General features: G+C 29.4%; 1 protein-coding gene across 3 annotated transcripts in view; it reads right to left on the bottom strand.

Moving 5' to 3' along the window:
• The window catches only part of LOC145263180 (uncharacterized), a 481,342-nt gene that overhangs the window by 16,893 nt on the left and 452,725 nt on the right, over positions 1 to 11,724 (bottom strand). For all 3 annotated transcript variants that reach the window (XM_080120227.1, XM_080120229.1, XM_080120228.1), the window contains exons 5-6: positions 10,195 to 10,242; positions 1,481 to 1,616 (exon numbers count right to left, since the gene is read on the bottom strand). In XM_080120227.1, the coding sequence (XP_079976353.1) occupies positions 1,481 to 1,616; positions 10,195 to 10,242 (184 nt within the window). The remainder of the gene's footprint in view (positions 1 to 1,480; positions 1,617 to 10,194; positions 10,243 to 11,724) is intronic.

Raw genomic sequence — 11,724 nt, 5'->3', positions numbered from 1 at the left:
ACGTCTATTCTGTGGGAAAGAGGTTCAACTGGAATTGTTTGACTTAATACACATACACAAAGACACACGCACACACACACACGATATTCATGTTTCAATATAAACATGGATTATTAAAAGACATAATAAATCGTTTGTTTAAATTGTTAGATACTTTGAATTTATCTATGTTTATAAATATTGCTAAGCGTTTTGATAATTTTACCATCTATTTTGTTTAAAATATTAAACGATTTTTTGTAGTTATTTCGTATCTAATATTACGTTTCGAGAATTAAGGGTCCTTGATATGACCATGACCTTAAACTATATCCGAGAATTAAGAGTCCTTGATATGACCTTAAACTATATCCGCTTGCGGGCTTTGGGGAGTGCTATTGCTCCCAGGTCCACTCTTACCCGGAGTGGTAGTACCTGTTAGGGTCCCAACTATGGGTTAAATAGAAACCGGCTTAAAAAAAAATTATATATATATATATGTATACATATATATATATATATATATATATATATATATATATATATATATATATATATACACTCTATTCAAAACTTTTACTTCAAAATCACTGGATTTGTCATTAAATAACCTGAAAAGGATTGATATGCCGTAAAACAAAAATTACCCAAAACAACCAACCGAGAATTAAGGTTTTAATCGAGGAAAATTGAATTATGAACGTATACTGAATACCTGATATGACTTATTTATAAGAATAAAAATAATTTCTTGTATGATCATTTTTTTAATATTTTTATTTTATTGAAAAAAGCCTTTATGATTAGAATTTATTTATTTGTTCATGATAGATGTATTGCAAAAAATTAAATAGCTTAATAGTGTGCCGCAAAAATTTTAAGAGCTCAATGATGTGCCGCAAAAATTTAAAGAGCTCAATGGTGTGCAGCAAAAATTTAAAGAGCTTACTAGTGTTCCGCCATATAAAAAAGGTCACTGATTTATGAATTTCACTGTTATTCTTTTTTTTTTATATTGGTTTTTCGTCCGAAACAGCGACACAATTGCGCATATATCGAATAACTAAGCGGACACACAAATTTAACACCGCTTAAATCATAACCTCTTTTGACCGGAAGTGAATGAAGAAGAAACTAAGATGCTTGTGTAAATTGATAATCTTTTAGTAGAAAATAATTTTAAGTAAAAATAAAATTTATCGTTTTATCGCATGTTTTAATCTGGAGCAGTTATGCGACCAATTCAGTATGACAAATAGAAGAGATAACTCTTGACTTAAATCTCAAAATGTAAATGTGGTTGATTATTTCTTAAATACATCTAGCACATCTCCTACTGGATGATTTTTTTGTAATATTCAAAATTTAGATTAATTTTGATATGGCACAGAAGTACGTAATAATGTTTTCACTTGAAATGCGTTAGTTTATAAGATCTCCAATTAAAGGAAGCAACAAAATAAAAAGAAGTAAAAATAAAAAAAGAAAACGAAATCCTTACTTTGAACTGAATTCCAGAGATAAGCTAATCTTCTCGTCCTCTGCATATATAATCCGCTCGTGCACACGTGACCCGTCTCCGCCCTGCAAGACGCCGTTCGCTTCGCTATCCACGGAACCACACGGCTGATGGGTGGCTGAAAATTGGAGACAAAACAACAAAATAAAACACAACAAACAAAACGAAACAACCAAATCTCTTTCTGTCACAGGAGGGCGTTGTCCCAAGCTTTTCGAGGGCAGCGATGGGCTTATTGCTGTTCGTCACCTCCCCTCGGAGGTGGGGAGGGGGTGATTTTATGATCTGTCGGCTGACGATGACCTCATTTGTAAAGCACCGGCATATATATATATATATATATATATATATATATATATATATATATATATATATATATATATATATATATATATATATATATATATAGTGGAGATGGTAATTAATAAAAACTGAAGAAAGTGCTCAATACTGTTGTAGAGCAAATATGCATTTTATTTTTTATTACCGTATCTTTCTGTTAAGCTACATTATTGTTTTGGCTACACGGCCGTTTTTTTGGCCGTCTGTAGCGCGTCCTCAGCGAACATTTCTGTAAAAGTCTGAGGACGCTACAGACGGCAAAAAGAAAAAAAAAAGGCCGTGTAGCCGAAACAATAATGTAACTTAACAGAAAGATACAGTAATAAAAAATAAAACGTGTGTGTATATATATATATATATATATATATATATATATATATATATATATATCGATAGATAGATAGATAGATAGATAGATAGAGAGCGAGCGAGAGAGAGAGAGAAAAGAGAGAGAGAGAGTATGTTTATTTATAGAAGCATTATCGGCTACATATGTGCATACACGTTTCTGCAGTGCCTCTATTTAGAGACCACGTTATAAGACCAAATATCGTTTTCAAGACCAAACTCAAGATTCATACGTTCATATTGCCCGGCCGTATAATACGCTTAAACATGATATTTTAATTTATGTATTATTACAGAATCAATACCCTATTGAATATTATATATTACGAAGAATTATTTGCTAGGTGGATTTATTCGCAAAAAAACAAAAAATATATAATAAATAATAATGATGATGTAGTTCATCAAATTCCGTCTGTTTTTGTTTACAATATCACGTCAGCTGATATTTGGGCTTGGCGATGAATGTCCTGGAAACTCACGTCTGATTAATGTTTAGTTTTAAAATATGCAAACAAAAATGATTTGGAGCGATTTTAAATGGTACCTTTTCTTTTATCGTAAATTGAATTCATTAATAAGAAAACATTAAAAAAGTATAGGTACACCCGGGTTTGAACACGGGATCATTCGATTTGTAGTCGAATGCTGTACCACCGAGTTATGTTTCCAGATGTCAACAAAGTTATTTTTTCTAAGAAGAAATCGATTTTTTTTTAATTAAAATTTTTTTTTATTTAATCATTTGGACTATTATCCCCATCTTCTAGTTGTTGTTTCCACAACGTTTCGGTGAATCATTCCTCCGGCCTTCGTCAGATTAACCGCAACGGATAGAAATGTCGAATCCTCCAAATACATCCACAGTAATTACTGCTTTCAGTAGTTATTATCTCACCACGATTTGGTCAACTAATCCTCTGACCGACTTTGGGTAGGATTGAAACCGCTACCTCCAGACAATATTCACTTGGAATCTTAGATATTCCTGCATCTCTATCCACTACGCCACGGGCCCCAAAGTGCAATCAAGGTTGGATGTTTAGGTCTTATAAATTCAATTATTCTTCCAATTGTCGGGTGGGTCCGTACCGATTGTTATATTATTGAATGAACTTTTTGGAATTATTTGGGAGATGAATAAAAAAAATTTATTACTATTTTTCGACATTCCTATCCCGTTGTGGTTGACCTGACGAAGGCCAGAGGAATAATTGCCGAAACGTTGTAGAAAACAATAATTGAATAAAAAAAAAATTTACTCATCTCTCAAATAATTCCAAAAAAAATTAAATATAAGAAATTATTTGCTCAGATTTGATTATCGCCCTTTGTTGATGTAATCTAAAATATTCCTCTATAAAAAATTTTTTTCTATAAGATTATTAAGGATCAGATATTTTCGATTTTGGATACTTGTCGAACGAATTTCTGTACAAAACATATCTAAGAACACTCCCAGACATATAAATTACCTTCGTGTGAAATCTGCAATCGATTGGCTTACCCATTTTGGAACTCACACACACAGATTGACTTTTTATAATAGTATATATATATATATATATATATATATATATATATATATATATATATTCAATTGTGTTAAGTATCAATATGTCTTACTTGAAGAGGTATGTGTTTGACAATGGTCCCATGATATATTTTGGGGGAATTTTGTGGATATTACAAATGTTTTGAATAGATCTGAAACATCCACCATTTGACGAAGGGGTTTTCCAAAATATATTATAAAACATCGTCACACACAGCAGACCTCTTCAAGTAAGACATATTGATACGTAATACAATTGTGTGTGTGTGTATATATATATATATATATACATATATATATATATATATAGAGAGAGAGAGAGAGAGAGAGATGATTTGCAAATTGTCATTTATATTTTTCTTTCTTCCTCAACACCGATTGCATTCCATTCCATGCATCGTGGTAGGCTTCTAAATCTCTCTCTCTCTCTCTCTCTCTCTCTCTCTCTCTCTCTCTCTCTCTCTATGTATATATATATATATATATATATATATATATATATATATATATATATATGTGTGTGTGTGTGTGTGTGTGTGTGTGTGTGTGTATATATATATATATATAAAATTTAGTTCTTGAGTAAACCGGTAACGTGAATGTAAACAATAGGAGAAATCTCCAAGTTAAAAAAAACGACCCTGGTGTCTAACTCTGGCCCGTGGGGAGGCATTGTAAATAGGAACAATAAAACCGACGTTATCATTTATCTTAGTATCGAGGAAAGTTCGGTTGCGTAAAAGTAAGAGTCGAAGCCGTTGATCACGATCGGAAATGACTTGGCGATCGGCTTTCGAATCTAAACGTCCAACAGCACTAATGGACCGTGATATAATGAAACAGCTGTATGTGGAATATCACATTGTACTAAGTAAGTGCAAAGCTTTTTGTCACTTTAAAACTTTATCTTGAAAAGGAAAAACTGCAATCTTGAAACTATTCATAACAAGAACGACCTTTGCTCTCTATAACTTGATTCCATCTGTAATCGTGCTAATGAATGTATCGCTTGTAGAAATTGGTTAGGTCTTGATTTGTATCTAATTCGATATTAGGTTAATCTTAGGCTATCTAAACTGTTTTGTAATCCTATAAATAACTGATAATCAGAGGGTAGTAGATGAGGAGAATATGCAGGATCGCGATTTTTTTTTTCCAAAATTCTTCATGAAGATCTTTGGTCTGTGGAAGATGACTCCTTTTCTGTTTAAAACACGGGCGAAAATATTTCACAAAAATATCAAGAATGCTTTAATAATCTAAAAGAAAAAGTTATAAATTAATTATGGTGATAGTTTTCAGAAATAACAATACGTTTAAACATTATAATGGTTAAAAATGCTCCGCCTGCATAACAGCAAAAACTTTTCACCAATCTTATATGCAATCAGAATTACTTCATTTAAAGGGATTTCAATCATCGGCATACTTAACATGTTTTATAAAAAAAAACATTGTAGAATGTAGAATTTTTTATGCAGTGTTTTATGCTTTAACTGCATGTATACGTTTAATTCGTGTTGACTATATGTTTAGTGTTTTGTACATTAGATTAAACTTTCTTTACAAAGGGGTCACCTCTTATCAAGGTCAGACGGTCACCAAAGGATAAACGTTAATGTGTGTACGGTAGTCATAGTGTAGTATACGTTAGTTGTGGAAATAGAATATAAGTAGATTGTTTACGAGTACAGTTCAACAAGAACTTGTTTACGTTAGACTTGAAGACGACATTATTGTAGTCAGCTGGAAAGCAGACCAGCGAAACAGAGTTCCACATGCGGGCAGTTCTAAGAAAAAAGAGTTGTTTATGGAATCCACGTTTAGGTTTAGGTACCGATAGAGAGTGAAGGGAATTATTGAAAATGGTAATGGTTAAACGAGTGTTTTTTTGTGGGAGATTGGCAAGTGAGGCACCATTTTGTTAAATGCTGTGCTTCATACGATTTTATGTATTACTTTATAAAACTTTTATGTATTATTTTATAATAGGGTTTATGTATTACTTTATAATAGGGTTTATGTATTACTTTATAATACTTTTATGTATTACTTTATAATACTTTTATGTATTACTTTATAATAAGGTTTATGTATTACTTTATAATAAGGTTTATGTATTACTTTATAATACTTTTATGTATTATTTTATAATAAGGTTTATGTATTACTTTATAATAAGGTTTATGTAATACTTTATAATAAGGTTTATAATACTTTTATATATTATTTTATAATAAGGTTTATGTATTACTTTATAATCCTTTTATGTATTACTTTATAATCCTTTTATGTATTATTTTATAATAAGGTTTATGTATTACTTTATAATAAGGTTTATGTATGACTTCATAATAAGGTTTATGTATTACTTTATAATACTTTTATGTATTATTTTATAATAAGGTTTATGTATTACTTTATAATAAGGTTTATGTATTACTTTATAATAAGGTTTATGTATTACTTTATAATAGGGTTTATGTATTACTTTATAATAAGGTTTATGTAATACTTTATAATAAGGTTTATAATACTTTTATATATTATTTTATAATAAGGTTTATGTATTACTTTATAATCCTTTTATGTATTATTTTATAATAAGGTTTATGTATTACTTTATAATAAGGTTTATAATACTTTTATATATTATTTTACAATAAGGTTTATGTATTACTTTATAATAAGGTTTATGTATTACTCTATAATAAGGTTTATAATACTTTTATATATTATTTTATAATAAGGTTTATGTATTACTTTCTAATACTTTTATGTATTATTTTATAATAGGGTTTATGCATTACTTTATAATCCTTTTATGTATTACTATATAATAAGGTTTATGCATTACTTTATAATAAGGTTTATGTATTACTTTATAATAAGGTTTATGTATTACTTTATAATAAGGTTTATGTAATACTTTATAATAAAGTTTATGTATTACTTTATAATAAGGTTTATAATACTTTTATATATTATTTTATAATAAGGTTTATGTATTACTTTATAATCCTTTTCTGTATTATTTTATAATAGGGTATATGCATTACTTTATAATCCTTTTATGTATTACTTTATAATAAGGTTTATGTATTACTTTATAATAAGGTTTATAATACTTTTATATATTATTTTATAATAAGGTTTATGTATTACTTTCTAATACTTTTATGTATTATTTTATAATAGGGTTTATGCATTACTTTATAATCATTTTTTGTATTACTTTATAATAAGGTTTATGTATTACTTTATAATAGGGTTTATGTATTACTTTATAATACTTTTATGTATTATTTTATAATAGGGTTTATGTATTACTTTATAATACGTTTATGTATTATCCATATAATCATAAAACTCAAATGACCTTGTAACGGGTGTTGTAACCAAACATCTGTCTTACGACTTCCGGTTGCGCATGCGTACATAAACAAATAATCAACGCGACAATAAAACGTATTGCCGTACTGTATACGTCTTCAGCGTCCCAATTGTTTTTTTTTTTGCGTTTAAATTATCCAAATAAACAATTGTTAATACTTTCCGCATTCTTTTTTTTACATCGTTCATTTCCGTATTACATTTAAGTTATTTTAACGCAATTTTCTAACAAATTAATCTACTTTAACCGATTGGCAACCATAAGAGAATTTTACAACGGCGACTTACCTACCGCCTTCATTTTGTTTAAATCTATTCTCCATTTTTTAATACACCTTCCTTAAAAAACATTCTTACATTCATCTTCTTCTACACTACCATCATAAATAAATAACTCCGAAAATATGTTTTTTATAATTTGCGTTACAAATAAATAATCAACACGACAATAAAACTTATTGTTTTACTGTGTACGTTTCCAGCGTCCCAATTGTTTTTTTTTCGCGTTTAAATTAAAATATATATCAAAATTTGAATTTAACTTTAAGTATTATGGTATTAATTCAGTGCACATTTACCTATAAGTATGGCAAACTACTTATAATTTAATGGCTGGAAGTTTTTTTTTTTTTTCAAAAATAAACAATTATAAACATAACGACTGATAGAAATCTATATTCTTTTTTCACTTTAATATACTTTCATAGAAATGTTACTGTTATGTCACAAAAAACTATTTTGTTTACGTCACAAGTGTCATGCTCATATATTAAATCCATGCCTAATATAACCTACTGACTCAACGGGTCACGGGTAGTCTAGTATATTATACAATTGGAATTGATTATTGAGATGAGTATTATTTAGTAATTTATTTATTGCAGACTATCTTTTTTTAGTTGCTATTTCACGACATTTCGGCCACTTAATCCTCTGACCTTCGCTAGGTGGTAATCGCGACGGGATAGGAATTCTGAATCCCCTAACTGCATCCTTAGCAATTACTGCTTTCCATAGTTGTTGTCTTATCATGCTTCTCTGGCCGGCTTTGGGTAGGATTGAAATTGCTAGAGGTTCAACGTTCGGAGCTCATGGCACAGTGGATAGAGACGTTCCCGGTGAAAATTGTCTGAAGACAGCGGTTTCAATTCTACACAAAGCCGGCCAGAGGATTACTTGGCCAAAACGTTACCACCTGACGAAGACCAGAGGAATAGGTGTCCAAAATGTTTTATGTATTATTTTATAATACTTTTATGCATTATTTTATAATACTTTTATGTATTACTTTATAATACTTTTATGTATTACTTTATATTACTTTTATGTATTACTTTATATTACATAATGTGTTACTTAATAATACTGTTATGTATTACTTTATAATACGTTTTATGCAGTTATTTAAATACGTTTTATTACTTTATAATACTTTTATGTATTACTTTATAATACGTTAGGTATTACTTTATAATATGTTCTGTATTTCGTTATAATACGTTAGGTATTACTTTATAATACGTTTTATGCAATTATTTTGATACGTTTTATTACTTTATAATACTGTTCTGTATTACTTTATAATACTTTTATGTAATACTTTATAATACTTTTATGTAATACTTTATAATACTTTTATGTAATACTTTATAATACTTTTATGTAATACTTTATAATACTTTTATGTAATACTTTAGAATACGTTATGTATTACTTTATAATAATTCTACGTATTATTTTATAATACGTTATGCATTACTTTATAATACGTGATGTATTATTTTATAATAATTTTACGTATTACTTTACAATTATTTTACGTATTACTTATAATACTTAATGTATTTCTTCATAATACATTTTACATATTACTATTTAATGCTTTTGTATATTACTTTATAATACGTTTTATGTCTTATTTAATAATAATTTTATATTGTTTTTTGGGGGAAGATATATTATTGCCAAAAATTTTTCAATATTTCGAAATTCGTATTTGTCCTGAATTTTCGTTTAGTCACCACTTCTGAAGGTCAAAATGCTATATGGATGAATATTAGTTCGTACTTGATTTAGAAATATTGTGTTGCATTCTGCAAGGAAACAGTACTGTAGTAATGAGTTTACACACGAATTGAAAAACAAAGAATTTTTCTTTCGTCGCGTGAGAAAGGCGAGTTCTTGCTGTGTATCAAGTTGTTATTTAGTCGAGCACATTCAATGAAAATAACCTCTAGAGAGTAGAGAGAGACAGAAGAGGTCTACCCCACTAAATTTTAAAATCAGTTTTGTACTCTGTCATGGCAAGAACTGGCGCTCTCTTAGAAGTTATAGTGGCTACTTTGTTAACGACATTGACTAACAACCTGGGTGTGCCAATTCGAATCCTGAAACGCTTTTATTAAAGATGTTGGCAATCATTACGTGTTCCTTCCCGTAAGTATACGATATCTTTCCAGAAATAATTCTAACTTGAAAGATATCGGGGAAACGAATGCCAACAATGGAATCATCTTATTCATAAAAAATGAATGAAAGAAAGAATGAGTACCCTGCGCGGCACCAGCCTAGATGTGACAGCAGTACTCTATCTTGTGACCTATCTTACTCCTACAAAGACATGCGATTCGTGTTTTATTATGTTTATATTATGAACGGTTTACGTTGGACTTGAAGACGATAATATTGTAGTCAGTTGGAAAGCAAACCAATGGAACAGAATTTTACAGGCGGGCAGTTCTAGAAAAGAAGATTTGTTCATGGAATTCACGTTTAACTTTATAGAGAGTTGGGAAAATTATTGATAGTGGTATTGGTTAGACAAGTGTTTTTTTTTTGTGAAAGATTGCCAAGGAGTACTTTATTTCATTACGTGTCTTAATCTTATAAAAATAATGGATTGCATCAGAAGTCACGCGTATCAACATATGCGATTGGTGTTTTATTATGTTTTTCGAATTTTCTTATTACAATTAACTCGACCCATCAATTTACTTTTTTTAAGTGTTATAATGAGAATCCATGACTTAAATGTGATATAAAAACGAACGCACTTTACCTGGGCAAGGATGTTTTAGGTAATAATCCCGGCGTCGTTTCATCTCATCTGAAAGAAATAAATGGAAAAAATATAAAATTATCTACAATATGAAGGGCAGTTGTCTGTATGTATGTTTGCATGTCCGGCAAAAATTAAAAACGATAAAACAAATACCGACAAAGTACGAATTTTCTTGATCGATGTTGCCCTGGATGAATAATATTTAAAATTAAGAAAAAATATTCATTCAGTAGGAGATAACTGGGCCAGCATTCGTCAGAGAGGAACGGTTTGTCAGTGTTATTATGTACTAATTCGAAAAGAAACTGTCGACTAATTTATAAGCGAATCTGATATATAAAAAAGTTGTCTAGGTGTATATAAAACTGGAAAGGAATGTGCTAGGTGAGGAAGAAAAGCAACTGAGAAGAGAGAGGAGTAAAATAGGATGAGAGAAAAAGATGGCTAGAATGATAGTGTCGGATAGAGAGATGGGAGGTTTAATAAAAAATGTTACATTTGTTTTCCCGGGCAACACTGAATAGTCTTGCTAGTTACAACATAAATGTCGGAAATCAATAATAATAAAAAAGATGTCCCTCGGACACCTTATGTTTGAAATTCTCTTCCTGTTCCCCTCAAACTGTACAAACATGCAAAGATTTAAATGTAATGATAACAATGGCCGAATCCCTATAGATATCTATCATCTATCATAATAATCCTTTAGGCTTTGTTAGTAATGTGTCTTGTTCGGGGCGTAGTTGGCAAAATAATTCATAAAAATCAAACTTCGCTTTTTTTGTCGGTTACGTCAGCGCTAAATGGTGTATATGTGTGTGCATGTATGATGAGTTATAAAATATGTTAATTCTATCACATTATTATATGTGTTATGTAAAGTATTTATTATACTAGTTATTAATTAAAGTTTATAGCATCATTGTTTATTTTTATTTAAGTATAGATTGGAGTTGGGTGGTTCATGGATTTGAAAATCATATCGGAATAGAAAGAGAGTATTAAGAGAGAAGTACAAATGCAAATACAAATAAATACAAACAAAGTACGCACACAAAAGAATAAAAATGTATGCATATACTGATATATAATAAAGGGGTAACAAAAAATGCAATATATGTTCATTTGCAGAATATCATCGGATCCAAGGTTCTGTTCTTCATCTAAAATATATATAGTTAAAATTTAGTTATGCAAGACTTGAAACATATACTAAAGGGAAGGAAGAGAAGGTCGTGGGGGGAATGGGTATGGTAATATATGTGGGAAGTAGAAATTTAGACATATGTAAAAAAAAACAAAAAAAAACTATACAGAATTCACATATAAAAATATATAATGATAAAAGATGGATGAAATAAAAAATATGTAGTTATTAATGGTTGTATAAGGGTGTATAGCGGGGTAGATACTTAATATAGGCGAATGAAGGATGGGGTAAAAAGGATATATAGGTGACAGCAAATAAATAGCATTAGACCATACTGAGTATGATTGTTTACAGCAATATAAGAATTGAGAGAATGC

Source organism: Euprymna scolopes, chromosome 38 (genome assembly GCF_053919585.1).
Source record: "Euprymna scolopes isolate OS-2025 chromosome 38, ASM5391958v1, whole genome shotgun sequence".
In the NCBI taxonomy this organism is placed as follows: Eukaryota; Metazoa; Mollusca; class Cephalopoda; order Sepiida; family Sepiolidae; genus Euprymna; species Euprymna scolopes.
The sequence above is the reverse complement of the archived record's forward strand: the minus strand, read 5'-3'. Positions and strand labels throughout refer to the sequence as shown.